This window comes from Capra hircus, chromosome 13, assembly GCF_001704415.2.
Source record: "Capra hircus breed San Clemente chromosome 13, ASM170441v1, whole genome shotgun sequence".
Taxonomy (NCBI): Eukaryota; Metazoa; Chordata; class Mammalia; order Artiodactyla; family Bovidae; genus Capra; species Capra hircus.
The window spans coordinates 39853714-39871460 of NC_030820.1; the positions used below are offsets into that span (position 1 = coordinate 39853714).

Sequence of the window (17747 nt, forward strand, 5' to 3'; positions counted from 1 at the left end):
TGAGTGCAGAGGGGTGCTTAGAAACCAAGATTTGCAGGCTGGCTGTGCTTAGCTAATAGTCTTAACTACAGCCCTTCAGGTTTTCCCCTCTCAGTATTCAGGTAGAGTGCTTAAGGCTCAGTTTATGAATGTAAACCAGAGAATCAGTGGTGCTGTGAAGGCATGCCCCCCCTCCCCTTCCTGCCCCCTTCATCCTCCCCCTCCACCCCCACTCCCCACCTTGGCAGCTTGTCATTAGCATTTTTCCTCAGGTGTCCTTTGGTCTTGTCTGTTTGGCTCTTCTCTGAAGCTGATCCTGAGACAGGGTCTGGCTGTTAGTGGCTTGCATGGGAAGTGCAAGGATGCTGCAGCTGGGTAGCTGAGACAAGGAAGGACGGGTGACCAAAGCAGGGTGTTAAGTCAGCTCCAGTCGGCACATGGAGATTAATCCCACAGGGATGCTCCACTGAGTGGTTCAGAGCATTTGGGAGATGCATCTCCTGGCTGCTAAGCATCACTGGTTAAGAGCTGATGGGGGAGAGGTACAGAGGGTGAGGTTTCATTACCTATGTGCTCCTGTGGGCAGAACAGCTTCCCCAGGGGCTGAGGAGCCTTCAGCACAGAGACAGGGGCGCTGGAACCTAGGATCATCCAGAAAGCTTCCAGAGTCGTATAAGGAGCATTGCCAGCCTCCACTTTAGCCTCCTGCATTCAAGTGCCAGGCACGGGGCTGGCATGACAGGGCTCAGGGAAGGTCCCCAGGGTCGGGGAGCGAGTCCCTATCTGGTCCTGTGTCTCCTCCCCCTGAAATCCTTGAGTATAAGAAAACATTTGTAAGCCATAGGAAGAAAGAGTTTTTGCTTAAAACTTATTATTTAATAAACCTCTTTATTTTGGGGTGTTTATTTGGTAAACCACCCCTCATCTCTTTTTAAAGATATTTTCTCTTGGCATTTGTAGAGGATGCCTGCTGAAAGCTCTTGGGCTTAAAAATTAAATATCTGTTGAGTTCAAAAGAGTAGATACAGAACAGAGAGAAGTAAATTGTATTTTCTTAATTGCCTTCTTTATCTTTTCTTGGCTTATTTTGTCATTTTTACTGGCCTTATTAAACTTTGATTTAATTAGGTATCTCTTAATATCATTACTGCCATCTATTGTGTTAATAGCACTGTGATAGAGAAAAAAGAAGTCCCTGCTTAACTGTTACTAAAAAATGGGCCATCATATAATACATTTTAAGATATTTTGAGGGAGACAAGTCAGTTTTGGTTATTATTGTCTGTTCACTTTTTGAGTGTCAAAACAAAAACTTGGGCCCATTTTGTATTTAGACTGAGAACTGAGAAAACAGTTTTCCAATTTTATTATCTCATAGGTGTGTTTCTAATTGCAGAGCATCACTGCCTCATTTGGAAAATGTTCTATGATGGAAAATTATCTGTGATGACCACAGTCAAGGGCTTTTTAAGGCTTTAATTACTAACATATGAATCAAAGTGCTTTTTATGCCTTGCTTTTAAGGAAAAGTCACTTCATAATGGAGTCGCGTTCATCAGTTAGAGCGTGATAGTGACACTGACATCTTTAAGTTATTAGGGCCAGAGCAAACCTGATGCCTACAGTGCTGATCGCAAATGTCCACAGGGCATGTGTATCCCTAAGAAACGGCATGTGTTTCCAGTTGATGGTCTAGCAAATAATATACTCAGTGGCTGTGACGAATAGGACCAGGATACTATGTAGATATCGTTCAGATAAGAAATCAGTAGGATTGCTTTCTTTTCCCTTTTTAAGGACAGAACTTTTCAGAGAACAGCATCTAATGTGTTACTTTCATGATAAAATAACTGGATTTTCATGATAGCTTAATATCATCAAGGTTTTATTTCCTGAATTGATGAAAGGCTAAGTAAAACTTCCATCAATGTTATTTTATTTAAAATATATAACATTTTACAGAATTGAGCTCTTGGTATGTGTTGTTTGTGAAATTGTGTGGTTTCTAAGATAAGCTGAATTTCTCAGCTATATCAGCTTCTACTGTCTCTTTACTGTTCCTTTTATGTTGTAAAGACCGAAAAATACAGACAGGTGTTGGTTGTAATAATATCCTCCACAAAATCAAACTTTGTTTATTTTTAGGTTGAATTTGAGACTCAAATTAAGAAGATGCAGTTACTCTCAAAAGATAGCCTGGGGAAAAAAGGTGAACTGAAAGATGAAAACAAAGAAAAGGTAGTAAGTTAAAATGATAAACTTTCTGTTAACAGAGGATTTTTGGAGTGTTCATGTTTTAAGATTGTTTTAAATAAGATCATCTTATTACAGAGATCTTTTTGATTACACTCTATGATTATTTAAAGATATTTGCTTATAGAGTATTGCTTTAGTGTATAATTCAATTAAACTTGCTGAAAGGCAGTCACTGTGGCTGCAAAAGAGATAGATCCCAAAGAAAACCTCACTGTTGTTAGCAGATGAAATTGTGTTTTTATAATGCTTTGTAGCTGCTTTTTTCTTCATTCCAGAAATATTTTAAATGAGCGGTAAACAAAATGGGCGTTTTGCTGCTTTTCTTTGTATACATAATTTTGTACATTTTAACCTTTTCATAGATAAAGTGGAAAGGATTGCATATCTCAGCAGCAGACAAAAAAGAACGGCAAGGAATACTTTAAATAAATTCTGCTATGTATCTGCCGTAATTCAGGCTTCTAATCCTCCTCCCTATCTCCATATAAATGATTCTGTTCAAGACCATAGATGTTTTCTTCACTAAAAGCAGTAAAGCTCTTTTAGATGAAATGTCTAAAAACATCTTGTAATAACTTGGAGCATGCTGGCAAGAGTAGTCACTTGTGACTATGTGTGAAACCCCCTCAGCAAGTCGATATTGTAATAAGCAAAACCGGGAGCATCACTCCATTATTCAGAGAAGCCAACAGCGTGCTTGCTCCTTAGGCTGCAGCATTCATTAAGAAAAGCTTCCTGGACTGAAAGCTGGAAACAGATGATAACGGGATATGATTTTCATATTTAATGCTTTCCTTGGAAGAGTATGTGTGCTACAGATTGATAGAAGAATCAACTGCTACTTTACTAAAAGACTTTCAGGTTTGCCCTATAGCTACCGATGGAATCATTCAGCCAAGAAATTAACTTTTTCTCCTTTTACCTGCTTTATATATCTGCTAAGCAGGCTGCCTGGCTGCCAGTAAATGTTATTATGCAGTTAACTGTTTGGTATTTAAGACTCTTATCAGAAAAGAAACAGAGGCCACACTATTTTGTTTTTATAGTAGGAGCAAGGTTTTAGTTTTTCTTTTTTTCCTGTGCATTAGCAGGCATTAATCTGAGTTTATAGAAAGTTTTAGTTTTCTTTCCCAAAGATTAAAAAGTTAAAAAACCTAGAATTTAGAGCATTCTTTAAGCTGTAGGATATAAAACACCAAGCCCCAGCAACCTTGACCTATATGAAAAGGCCTTTAATGTTAAATGACTTTTCTGCTATTAGATGTACACCAAATGTGCTGTGATGTGATAGACTTCTGAGCCATTCAGGCAGTCTTTCTGTTTGACATTTGGTCATGAAATAATTGACATGTTTTTAAATCTATAATCCAGTTTGTTCTTTCTGTGCTGTTCCTGATAGTCACATTGTTAGTATGGCAGTGTCAGTGGTACTTAAGTAAAACGGAAGATTTTTTTTTCTATTGGTACTACTGATTCCTTACCTTACATATAGTTATACAGTTTCCTTTTCAGTCATATTTATTAGGGCAAGAGACATATAGCGGCCAACCCCCTAACATGTTACACAGAATAATTAGAAGTGTTTCATTTTTACTGAAAAGTGTTATCTCCTTAAAAGCTTTGACTGTTGGCAGTATGTAAGAATCAATTAGGTAACACTTTGAGACATTTATAAGTTTCCTTTTTCAATTTCCCATTGCTGTTCCATCAATAAAAAGATAAAGACATTACAGCAAAATCCCAAAGTAGTTCAGTCAGTTCAGTTCAGTTCAGTCTCTCAGTCATGTCTGACTCTTTGGAATGCCATGGACTACAACACGCCAGACTTCCCTGTCCATCACCAGCTCCTGGAGCTTACTCAAACTCATGTCCATTGAGTCAGTGATGCCATCCAAACATATCATCCTCTTTTGTCCCCTTCTCCTGCTGTCAGTCTTTCCCAGCATCAAGGTCTTTTCCAATGAGTCACTTCTTCACATCAGGTAGCCAAAGTATTAGAATTAATTAACAGGAAAGACAAAGTTCAGGTCCCAGTTTGAATTCTCACAAATTTTGCTATCATATAGTCATCCTGCTGTATTATACATTGTCATTTTTTACTTTGGGGTAGACTCTAATACCGTTGGTCTCTAGGCATGTTCTTCTCCTTGCCCAGTTTTATTATGTATCAGCAGTGACTAGGACATGTACCTAAAAACACATCAAAACATATGTACCCAGGAGAGGTGGAGATGGCATTTGTGAATGAGAGCATAAACTTTGAGGTGGGGTTTCTGAAGTTTCTAAACTGCTACACTATAAAATATATGCCCCTAAAAGCAGAAGTGAACTGGGTACTTCACAGAAAATTATGCCACACCAGGGCTGAAGAATGTAAGGGATGAGAGAATTTCATCACAGGGCTATAAGCTGGTTGAAAAATTCCACTCCCACTGTTGGAAACTTCCCTGCCAGGGTCACATGGAAAATGGCTGTGCAGGTTGTTATTTCTGCTTCTAATCCTAATAGTAAGAACAGGGAACAGTCACTGCACATCTGTTTTGTCAAGGCCTTCAGTAAGCAGTTTATATTCATCAACTCATTTAATCCTGTTGACAGTTCTGGAAGTAGATACTGTTGTTACCCTCATTTTAGAGGAAGGCTCAGAGAAGTTGGTTGACTTGCCAAAGACTGCACTGCTTGCAGGAGCCCAAGTTCAAACTCAGACCATGTCCATCTTATTAGTTATCTTGCTGCCACTGCCTTCTAAGGTAGTCTGGGTGAAATGCTCTTCAAAAGTTAGGAGAAATCCCTGGTCGAATAAAAGCAGACTCATCTTATGGTGCAAAATAGTTCAGTTATCCATTTAGATGCATTTTCACCTAAGCATAGGGGAGACTGAGATGGTCTCCCTTGCTGCTGGACTAGTCCAGTTGAATCAGGTGAGATGGGATTCTGTACTGGTTGAAGTGGAGTGAGAAATTAGACATACACTTCAGATTTCATTATGAGGAATTCTTGTGTTATTGTGTAACCCAATTTGAGTTTAACTCACTTTGAGTGTTGTGGCATGACAGATGGGCAATGGAGTCCTTGTATCTGGGTTTGAATCCTGTGACCAAGAGCAAATTGTCTGCCCTTGCTAAGTCTTCCTGGAGTGGATATAACAAAAATGGTTGTTTCAAGGGTTTAAAAAGTAACCAATAAAAGTTAGCTTGACACCTGGTAAGTGCTTGGCACATGTCCACTGATTCTTCTGTCACTGTAGTCAGCCATCTTCCTGCTCCCCTGGGGTGGCCGTACTGAGGAGTCCTGACGTCACACCACTTACCTGTGGTAGTGAGGCCAGAGGTACCTACCAATTAGGAAATGAAAAGGAAAGCCACCTGGTGGTAACAACACGTATTAGATGATTTTAGCGTCATGACAGTACCAAAAAACTTAAAAGATGTACCTTTGAAGCCTGAATTTAATGGACCCATTTTGAAATTTTAATAGTTCCGACTTCCGTTGGATTTAGTGGCCAGAAACGTCTCCTTTTGGCTACAGTTGTGAAAATTTGGTTGAGTCTCTCATCTACCCCAGTGGCAAAATGAAAAGTTAAAAATCACATTGTTATGGAGTCTCAGTCTGCGTGGACTGCCATAGCAAAACAGCCCAGACTGGGTAGCTTGAACAACAAATCTATTTTGTCACGGGCTGGATGTCAGATCTAGGTGCCAGCTGGGGTGGTTTCTGGTGTGAGCTCTGAGTTGCAGACTGTCTTCTCTCTCTGTACTTGTGTGTCCTTTCCTCTGTGCACGTGTGTGGAGATAGATAGATCTCTGGTCTGTTCCTCTTCTAAGCCCAGCAGTCTACTTGATTGATAGACCTCATTTAACCTTTATTAAGTTCAGTTCAGTTCAGTTCAGTCGCTTAGTCGTGTCCGACTCTTTGTGACCCCATGAATCGCAGCACGCCAGGCCTCCCTGTCCATCACCATTTCCCGGAGTTCACTCAGACTCATGTCCATCGAGTCCGTGATGCCATCCAGCCATCTCATCCTGGGTTGTCCCCTTCTCCTCCTGCCCCCAGTCTCTCCCAGCATCAGAGTCTTTTCCAATGAGTCATCTCTTTGCATGAGGTGTCCAAAGTACTGGAGCTTCAGCTTTAGCATCATTCGTTCCAAAGAAATCCCAGGGTTGATCTCCTTCAGAATGGACTGGTTGGATCTCCTTGCAGTCCAAGGGACCCTCAAGAGTCTTCTCCAACACCACAGTTCAAACGCACAGTTTAACCTTTATTACCTCCTCCTAAATCCTATCTCCACATACAGTCACATTGGAGGTTAGGATTTGAACATAAGAATATAGGGAAGGACACAATGCAGTCTGACACATAATAAAGTGAAAGAATTCCTTCAGGATTGTTACATGTGAATTTTTATTAAGAGATTTGGGGAAGTCTCACTGTGACATAAGGACTTGTTTACATAGAAACTAAGAGCAGTAATAGTACTGTGTGAAAAGATGGAAATTAGGTCTGACAGCTCCATTTTTCTATTCTGCATTCATCATGATACTAATTTCCTTATCTGTGGGGAAAAATAATAAGAAAAATAAAGATTACTGCCACATTCTGCAAAACATGCAGAATAACATAAATATATTTTTTCAAAGTGCAATAATAGTCAAGGTCCACCTGCTTTGAAAAGTGTAGTTGGTGATTATTAGCTGAGAAATTGTTATAGTAGTTCTAAATTTGCTGCTCTCTTCAGCAGTGTGGCCTTTCCTCCTTCCCTCAGTAAAGATGAACTCCTGGTTTTAAAAGTTACCTTCTGTTCACTAATAAGTCTTTTCAGTTATATTCATTTGCTTTGCTATAACTTTCTCCATATGCTTTCAGTTTATTTAAACTAAAAAAAAAAAAAAATTTCACCCATTTCTTATATTCCCCACTCATCCACCTCTGGCAACCATCAGTCTGTTCTCTGTATCTGTGAACTTGGTTTGTATTTGTATTTGTTTTTTTTTTAATCCAAATGTAAGAGAGATTGGGCTTCCCAGGTGGCTCAGTGGTTAAAAAAAAAATCCTCCTGTCATGCAGGAGATGCAGGTTTGATCCCTGGGTCGGGAAGATCCCCTGGAAGAAGGCATGGCAACCCACTCAAGTATTCTTGTCTGGAGAATCCCATGGACAGAGGAGCCTGTCGGGCTACAGTCCATAGGGTTGCAAAGAGCATGCAGGCACGTAAGAGAGATTATACATTATTTGTATGACTTATTTCACTTAGCATAATGCCTCAAAGTTTATTCACATTGTTGCAAATGGCAGGATTTCCTTCTTTTTTATAGCTGAATAATATGCCATTGTATATTCGTACCACTTCTTTACCCATTCAGCCATTATTGGACTATTAGATTGCTTCCGTATCTTGGCTGTTGTGAATAATGTTGCCGTGTAAGTGGGGGTGCAGATATCTTTTCAAGATAGCACCTTTGATTTATTGCAATTGCTAGATCATATGGTAGTTCTAGTTTTAACTTTTGAGGTATCTCCATACTGTTTTCATAGTAGCTGTACCAGTTACATTCCCACCAACAGTATACAGGGGTTTCCTTTTTTCCACATCCTCACTAATACTTGCTATTTCTTGTTTCAGTAATAGCCATTTTAACATGCGTGAGGTGATATCTAACTGTGGTTTTCATTTCCTTTTCCCTGATTATTTAGTGAAGTTGAACATGTTTTCCTATGCTTTTTGGCCATTTGTATGTCTTCTTGGAAAAATGTCTATTCAGACTTTTCTGTCCATTATTTTTGCTCTTGAGTTGATGAGTTCTTTCTACATTTTGGATATTGGCCCTTTATCAATATATCAAGACTTCCTGGTGATTCAGCTGGTAAAGAATCCAGCTGCAATGCAGGAGACCTGGGTTCTATCCCTGGGTTAGGAAGATCCTCTAGAGAAGGCAACAGCTACCCACTCCAGTATTCTGGCCTGGAGAATTCCATGGACTGTATAGTCCAAGGGGTCACAAAGTGTCAGACACGACTGAGTGACTTTCACTTTCATCAATATATCATTTGCAGATATTCCCTCCCATTCGATAGTTTTCCTTTTGGGTGATGGTTTTCTTTGCTGTTCAGAAGCTTTTTAGTAGTCTTTCTTGTTTGTTTCTGCTTTTGTTACGTTTGCTTTTGGTGTCAGATTCAAAAATCATTGCCATGGACTTATTAAAGAGCTTAGCATCTGTGTTTTCCTCTAAGAGTTTTATGGTGTTGTAAAACATTCAAGTCTTTAATTCATTTTGAGTTAATTTTTGTGTATGGTATTAGCTAATGATCTGCTGCTGCTGCTGCTGCTGCTGCTAAGTCGCTTCAGTTGTGTCCGACTCTGTGTGACCTAGGTTCATTTTTTTTCATGTGGCTGTCTAGTTTTCTTAACACCATTTGTTGACGAGACTGTCCTTTTTGCATTGTATATTCTTGGCTCCTTTGTTGTAAATTAATGACCATATGCATGGGTTTATTTCTGTGGTCTTTGTTCTGTTCCATTAATCTATGTGTCTGTTTTTTTATGGCAGTACCATACTGTTTTAATTACTGTAGCTTTGTAATATATTTCAAAATAAAACCGCATGATGCTGCTAGCTTTGCTCTTCTTTCTCAAGATTGCTTTAGCTATTTGGGTCTTTTGTGTTTTCACAGAAATTTTAAGATTGCTTTGATTCTGTGAAAAGTTCCGCTGGAGTTTTGATAAGGATTACATTGAATCTGTAGATTGCTTTAGGGAATGTGGCCCTTTTAACAATATTAATTCTTCCAATCCATGAGCACAGACTATCTTTCTACTTATTTGTGTCTTTTCTAGTGTTTTTCATTAATGTTTTATAGTTTTCAACATGAAATCCTTCACTTCCTTGGTTATATTTATTCCTAGGTATTTTTATGTAGTTATGAATGAGACAGTTAATTTCCTTTTCTGATATTTCATCATTAATGTATAGAAACCTTCTTAATGGTCCAACTCTCACATCTGTATATGACTACTGGGAGAACCATAGCTTTGACTATAGCGACTGAAAAACAACAAAACACAATGAGTTTTATGAAACATGGTAGGTGTTGATTTCATTGGTCATGCTTCCTTACCTCATTTTGTTCCTGAAAACAACCTAAATAACCTTATAGTTCATAGAAAGCATGTTTAACTCTTATGTCGTTTGGGGCTGCAGGTTGTAATGCCAGCAGAAATTAACTCAGGGACAGCCATGTCAAGAGGATTGTATCAACCAGCAACCATCTTTATGGGCCGCCAGATGTCAGCTGTCTCAGGCATTGCAGATTTTACCACAGAGTGGAAATCTCCCCAACCCACAAAGAACTTTTTAATTCCTGACCCACATTCACACCGGCAGACAGCCCAGAGCAGTGATGTGACAGACAGCCATGTAGTACAAACTCCTGGTGACACACAGTGCTTAAATAAGTCTGACAAAATAGATGGAAAGACATCTCTTCAGATTGGTGAGAAAATGCCAGTCACAGCCAGCGCATTGTCTGAGGAGGAACAAACTCATTGCTTCGAGATAGGAAGCAACGCACGTCAGGGCGAGAGTAATTTATCTGAAGGCAAAAAGTCGGCCGAACTCCATTCCCCGTTATGGGAGAGATTAAGTCCAGAGAACAGAACCACTGATTTAAAGTGTGACAGTTCCGGGAGATCAGAGGGATCACAGGGAGAAATACTGACACGGGAGCATATTGAAGTCGAGGAAGGAAGAGCCAGACCGCCAGTCTCTCCGCTGTCAGGCTCAGAATCCTGTGCATCTGAAAACGAGTGTCCTCAAGAGAAGCCCCCTGCCAGGGAAGCTTCCTCAGGTGGGCTGAGAGGCTAAGATGGTTTGCTGATTTTTGTCAGTATTTTGTTTTTCTGGGTGGTGATGGGTGTTAAAAATACAAAATACCATCTTGTGGTATCTGTCCCAAAACAAAGTAGTGACTGTGCCAATGAATTCCATTCTAATGTGTTCTTAAGTATGTCCACAGAAGTACCTTTGCAAACAAATTCTCTGATTTTTAAACCCACTGTGATATTTTAAAAATATTTTTAATGGGCTTTAAAAAAACACCACAGTTACTTGTGGATTGTTTCTGCGTGTTCCTAGCTGATGAGCAGTTCTGCTCTGAGAGGTAGAGCATCTTACCTCTCTCAGCTCCCTGAAGTCAGTGATCGGCCATCTGTTCATGTCCCCTGTTACAGATCACCTTCCTTGCGAGGACTCACTGTCACAGGAGCCCTTCAGAAAAAAGCAGGAAGAGCAGGAGGAGGAGAGTTTGAGCAGCAGCAGTGACCTCACAGTTTCTATAAGCGAAGATGATCTGATTTTAAAGAGTCCAGAACCACAGCCAAATCTGGGAGACACAATGGAGCAAGAAGATGGAGCAGAGACCTTAAATGTAATCCACTCTGAGCAAGAAAGAGATGCCCCATCCACCAGAAAACCTAACTGTATTTTGCAAGTCCCAAGCACTCCTGATTCACCAAATGAGTCCTTCACTAACTTGCCAGCAAGGGAGTAAGTCATTCATTTTTTTTCACTGTTCAGTTTTAATTATAGATATGTTTAGAGACCATTCCACTGGGAGTATATTATTGAACACTCAGCTATAAGTTTATAAGTTCCTTAATTCTCATAAATAGTCTTTTGGATAAGAACTAGTTTCTTTTTTTTTAATGAAATAGCTTTAAAAGTCTGAATATCATTGAAATCATGGTGACTGGCAGTTTATAATGATATCTAAAGAATCCCTGGTTTATTCATAAGTAATTCCCTCCACTTCTTACCCACCATTCTTTTAGAAAACCAGTCATTTTGGACTTGTAGTAACACAGGTGACAAACACTTAAACTTTTGGGAATTCAATTTTTGAGACTGAGAACTTTGTATCTAATTAATTAATTTGCTTAATCCTTCTATCCCGTTCCTTTGTGTCATTTTTGTGATACAATTAAATATGCATTAACAAGTTTTAATAAGTGTATATGTAAGGCAGCTTTCCTTTTCTGAGTGTAAATATGAGGACTCTGGAAATTTTAAGGTTCAAGAGGAGTGTCAATGTTACATATTTTGAGCACTTATAAAATCCAAGTCATAAAAATTCATATGTGATTTTTTTTTTTTTTTCACGAGCTTCCCTGGTGGCTCAGACAGTAAAGAAATCCACCTGCAATGCAAGAAACCCAGGTTCACTGTTGATTGGAGATAGTGGAGTTGTAGGAAACATGGAAAGAACATGTTGAGAATCAGTTCTGTAATAAGGGCAGCACTAATAGCATCAAATATCTTAGGGGTACAAGGAACCTAAGTGAACAGCACAGAGTAGAGCTCACCATCTAAGGTGGGACACTAGGACTCCCCTGGCAGTGCAGTGGCTAAGACTCCATGCTCCCAACCAGGGGGCTTGAGTTCCCAGAGCTTGAGTTCAGTTGCTGGTCAGGGAACCAAGATCCCATGCCACACAGAGTGGCCTAAAAAATAAAATGAGGACACCAAGGCTAGGGGTGTAGGATTGACACCTAGGCTGGCGGCCCACCCTCCATACAGCCTCCCTGCCCCCATCCCACCTTGGTGTGACACTGTGATGCCGTCACTCGCTCTCCAGCATTCCCAGCAACAGTGAAAAGCCAACTGGATTTCTTGCACATGAGGGTGTATGTTTTCTTTAAACTACCATTGTAGCTTTCTGTAGCTATTGCCTCTTACCACTCATTACCTATTTAGAATGAAAAGTTTATAGTCTAATGGACTTCAAACTGATGTTTAAGAAATATTTATTAAGAGCACCTAAGTACAGAGTACTTGTGCTGTAGATGGAAGAACCATTGTGGTGCCCATCCTTGGGAGATCGGCATTATAGCAGAGGCAAGCCTGATGGGTTTTTTCTAGTAATGGTACTTGCCTCTCATTGAGGAGGTATGGGTTATTATGTGCTACATCATTAGAAACTTTATTACTAAGAAGAGAATGTTTCTATTTCAGGTGGTATTTGCTGCCTTCTTTTTATAGCAGTTCTTGCACAAGTTGGTATTTTGGTAGGAGGAGTAGTGGACTTACTCAGGACTTGGTCCTTTTTTGAAATGAATAGGTTGAGTATGAGTGTAGAATTAATGATGTTCTATCTCCTATTCTATATGAATGACTGTTTCTTGTGACTCTAAAACCAATCTTCTTGAAATTTGGGGGTATATTTTACCAAAAATTGTTGGAAAATAAGAATTTGAGGAATTTTTGAAGGTTAATCTTAATAGAATGCCCTCAGAATAAAAGATCAGTTGGTGATGCTGGTTTTCTGTGTCCATGTTACTAAATCTGAGTCTGTTGATCTTCTGTGGTGAAAGTCCTCCCCAAGCGTAGATTGACAGTGGTTTTATTTTTTTCCTTACAGTGGTTTTAAGTAGTTCTGGTTAACTCACAGACCTCCCACATCTCTTGATTCCCTGCATTTTCTTCCTTTCTCTCCAGCCTTTACTCTTCTCCTTTGCTCAGAGGGTTATTTATTAATCTGAGCCTGTGACTTCATATTTACAGAATACCGCCCTAGCCTCAGAGCTTCTCAGTTTACTTTAGTATCTGTTGAGGGCCTGAGAAAAGTTACTAGAATGAATTTTAGTTAACAAAGGTGAAGAGGTGGGACAAAGGAAGATAGCAGGAGTTGAACAGGAAACTGGACCCTCCGATTTGCTGAGATTGATGATGATGACTTCAGGCATACCTCGGAGATACTGTAGAGACACAATAAAATGAGTCTCGCAAGAAAGCAAGTCACACAAGTATTTTGGTTTCCCCGTGGGTCCACGCTGTAGCATGTCTCAGAACTTTCTTTTATTCTTATGGCTGAATTGTATTCCAATGTATGGATAAACCGCATTCTGTTTATCCACTCACATGTTGATGGACACTGGGTGTGCTTCCACCTTTAGAAGCTTCTCTGCCTTCTTTTACGGACACCTCCAGATGTAGAGCGCCATGCTGTGATTCCTGCACCTGAGCTGTAATTACCAGCTGTAATTAACCTTTCTCACAGCACACTTACTAGGATGAAGCTGGGTAAAAGAAATGTTAAAATGGAGGACCTTGAATCTTGTATTTTCTTAAGGAGTGAGCAGTTCACTACAAAGTTTGGCCCAAAGCTCCGGGACTTTGAACAGTAGATATTCGTTATTTGTCATGTGACAGGTGGTTGACTCTGTGTCATTTGGGACTACAGGGATAACTTGGCCACTTGTCCCTCATTTGGGGGATTCGTTCAGCCTCAGTCACCCTGGGAGAGGTAGCGGGGTTCCCTAGACAGCAGGAGAGAAGTCCAGTGCACAGATGCTCTTTAAGTATCAGCTTGCATCCTGTTTGCTAACGTCTAATTGTCTAAAGACGCCCACAGGGCTCAGTGCAGAGTCAAGAGGTAAATAAAGACAGCCCATCTCTTGTTAAGATGAGTGGCAAAGTTGCATTGCAAAGGGTGTGTACCCTGCAATGAGAAGTTTATGGTCAGTTTTTGTAACCTATCACAATACTTTAAGACAAATTCAAATAGAGATAAGCTCGGTGTGAGTCCAAAGGGTTGGGAGAGGTTTATACAGGTGTTGATACAGCATCTTGAAGGATGTCCAGGCTTTGAGTACAGAGGAGGAGGGTAAGGGGTGGAATGGGTCTGAAGAAAGAGTGCAGGTACAGAGAACACAAGGGGTGGGGCTGGGGGGCAGGCAGAGGGCCTGGCTGAAGGCTTGTCCAGGAGCAGCTGTCAGAGTGGAGGTTTGGAATGTCACCGTGGTTGAGAAAGGCCTTCAGTGTGCAGTTAGTATACATATATATTCATCTCTTTGTTCTGCAGAGCAGTTGAAGACTATTTTGAGAGAAGGGTAATGTGGCGAATCACTTGATTTAGGAGAAACAGTGTTGTCAGGATGACTTAGCCACGAGCGAGCCAGGATTCTGAGATGGCCCCTGATATTCCCGCCCCTGGTATGCCCCTGTGTGATCCCTGCACCTGCAGTGTGGACAGCACAGTGAGGCTGGTGGGGCCCTCCTGTGGCCAGGTGGCATATGATGGAGAGGAAGAGTCTTGCAGATAAAATGGCTAGAGGTGTAATGTATCCAGTTTTTTTAAGGACCAGCCTTTTGTTTTGTTGATTTTCTTTCTTATTTTGAATTTCATTGATTTCTCCTCTAAATTTTGTTATTTCTCCTGCTTGCTTTGGATTTAATTTGCTCTTTTTCTCTCATTCCCTAGGGTAGAAGCTTAGCTTATTTATTTTAGATCTTCCCTCTTTTCTAAAACATCTATTCAATGTTATAAATTTCTCTGTAAGCACTGTTTTCACTCCATCTCATAAATTTTGGTAAGTTGTATTTTCATTCAAGATATTTTAAAATTTCTTTTAAGACTTCTTTGATTCACATGTTATCTAGAAATGTGCTGTTTAATCTCCACTTTTAGATTTCCTATAATCTTTGTTATTAATTTTCTTTTGATCTGAGAGCATTCTTTCTATGATTTTTGTTCTTTAAACTTTGTTGAGGTGTGTTTTATGACCCACAGTGTGGTTTGTCTTGGCAAATGTTCCATGCGAGCTTGAGAAGAATGTGTATCTTACTGTTACTGGATGAAGTATCCTGTACATGTAAGTTAGATCAGGTTAATTAATGGTGCTCTCCACTTCAGCTATATCCTTGCTGACTCTTTACCTGCTGGATATATCAGTTACTGATGGAGGTGTGTTAAAATATTCAACTGTAATAGTGGGCTTATCTATTCCTCCTTGCAGTTCTGCCAGTTTTTGCCTGTGTATTTTGATGCCCTGTTGCATGCACACATTAAGGATTGTTACGATGTTCCTTGGTGTGCTGTTTTGGGTGTTTGTCCTGCTTGGTGTTCTCTGAGCTTCCAGGATCTGTGGTTTGGTTTATTTGGAAAATTCTCAGCCATTATTTCTTCAGATATTTCTTCTGCTCCGTGCTCTGTTTCTTCTAGTATTCCCATTACTTTTGTAAGTTTTTTTAAGAGACTTCTAAACTGTCTACCAGAATGGCTATAGCATTTTGCATTGGGTGGCAGTTCCTGTCACTGCCCATCGTCACCAGCATTTGGTGTCATCAGTGTTCTGAATTTGGGGCATTCTCATAGGTGTGCAGTGGTGTCTTATTGTTGTTTCACTCTTATTTATTGTTTGTTTACTGGCCATGCTACACATCATGTGGGATCTTAGTTCCTGGAATAGGAATGGTACCAGCGCCTCCTGCAATGGAAGCTCAGAGGCATAATCACTGGACTGTCAGGGAATCCCCGTCATTACTGTCTTAATTTGCATTTCCCTGGTGACATATGATGTGGGACATCTTTCCATATACTTATTTTCTATACATACATCATCTTTGGTGAGATCTCTCTTAAAGTCTTTGGCCCACTTTTAATTGAGTTGCTATATTTTCTTACTGTTGAGTTTTGAGAGTTCTCTGTATATTTTGGTTAACAGTCCGTTATCAAATATGTCTTTTGCTGCAAATATTTTTTCTTGGTGTATAGGTTGTCTTATTCTTTTGACGTTATCTTTTGCAGAATATAAATTTTTCATTTTAATAAAGTCCAGCTTGTCAATTACTTCTTTCATGGATCCATATCTTTGGGTATGGAAAAGTCATTTCCATACCCAAGGTCATCTAGGTTTTCTCTTATGTTATCTCTTAGGAGTTTTATAGTTTGGTGTTTTACATTTAGAACTATGAACCATTTTGAGTAAATTTTTCTGAAGGGTATAATGTCTGTGTTTAAGTCCTTTTTTCTTTTTTTGCACTGGATATCCACTTGTTCCAGCATGTTGATGAAAAGTTAACTTTTGGGAGGCTCATTTTCCTTCATTTGAAGATATTTCTACGTTTTTTAATTGAGATACAATTGACACATAGCCTTCCATTAGTTTCAGGTGTACAGAGTAGTGATTTGACATTTCTATGCATTGGAAATGATCATCACAATAAGGCTAGTAAGATCCATCACCACACATAGTTAAATCTTTTTTCTTATTGTGAAAATTGTAAGGATTTATTCTCTCAGCAACTTTCATATATACAGTATTCTTAACTGTTGTCATCATACTCTACATTACACCCCCAGCACTTGTTTTATAACTAGAAGTTTGTGCATTTTACTGCCTCCATCCATGTAGCCTCCTGCCACCCTTTACCCACCTCTGGCAACCACTAGACTGCCAGTCTGTTCTCTGTATCCATAAAATTCAGGTTTTGGTTTTTTTTTTAGATTCTATATGTAAGTAAGATCATACAGCGTTTGTCTTTCCCTGACTGAGTTCATCCATGTTGTCACAAATTGCAGGATTTCCTTCTTTTTGTTGTTGAATAATATTCCATTGTAAATATATACCACAGTTTCTTTATCTATTCATTCATCAGTGGACACTTAAGTTTCTTCTGTATTTTGACTGTTGCAAATAATGCTTCAGTGTACATGGGGGTGTATATATCTTTTTAAGTTAGTGTTTTCATTTCCTTCAGATAAATACCCAGAATTGAAATTCCTGGGTCATATGGTAGTTCTATTTTTAATTTTTTGAGGAATTCCCATACTGTTTTCCATAGCAGCTGTACCAGTTTGTATTCAAACCAAGAGTGCACAGAGGATTCCCTTTCCTTTATATCCTTGCTGACATTTATTATTTCTTGTCTTTTTAATGATAGCAGTTCTTACAGGTATAAGAAGATACCTGATTGTGGTTTTGATTTGCATTTCCCTAAAGATCAGTGATGTTGAGCACCTTTTCATGTACTTGTTGGCTGTACTTATTTTCTTTGGAAGGATGCCCATTCAGATCTACCCATTTTTTTAATTCAGAAGCTTGGATTTTTTGCTATGTTGTGTGGGTTCTTTATATATTTTGGATATTGACCCCAGTCAGCCATATGATTTGCAATTATTTTCTCCCATTCACTAGGTTGCCTTTTTATTTTGTTGCTGGTTTCCTTTGCTGTGTAGAATATTTTCAGTTTGAAATAGTCCCGCTTACCTAGTTTTGCTTTCATTGCCTGTGGTTTTAGTGTCATAACCAAGAAATCTTCGCTAAGACCAGTGTCAAGCTGTTTTCTCCCTGTGTTTTCTTCTACGAGTTCTGTAGTTTCAGGTCTTACATTTACGTCTCTAATCCATTTTGAGTTCATATTTGGTGTAATATAAGGATCAAGGTTTTTTGTTTTTTTTTTTTTTTCTATAGCTATCCTGTTTTCCAGCACTGCTTGAAGAAGAGATTGACTTTTCCCCATTGTGTATTTTCCCTATTTTGACACTTTTGTCCAGATAAGGGTGGCTATATATGCATTGATTTAGTCTGTTCCGTTTGTCTATATGTCTGTATTTATGCCAGTACCATGCTGTTTTGATTTCTGTAGCTTTATAATATGTTTTAAAATGAGACTGTGTGTTCTCCTGCTTCATTCTTTTTTCTCAATATTATTTTGGTTACTCAGATTCCTTTGTGGTTC

The 17747-nt window shown here is 39.3% G+C and overlaps 1 protein-coding gene across 5 annotated transcripts in view; it reads left to right on the forward strand.

Annotated features, from left to right (window-relative positions):
- Positions 1-17747, forward strand: part of KIZ (kizuna centrosomal protein) — an 87179-nt gene that overhangs the window by 12348 nt on the left and 57084 nt on the right. For 3 of the 5 annotated variants that reach the window (XM_018057266.1, XM_018057263.1, XM_018057264.1), the window contains exons 4-6: positions 2125-2220; positions 9432-10077; positions 10460-10775. In XM_018057266.1, the coding sequence (XP_017912755.1) occupies positions 2125-2220; positions 9432-10077; positions 10460-10775 (1058 nt within the window). The remainder of the gene's footprint in view (positions 1-2124; positions 2221-9431; positions 10078-10459; positions 10776-17747) is intronic. The other 2 variants (XM_018057262.1, XM_018057267.1) reach the window with 1 other exon arrangement.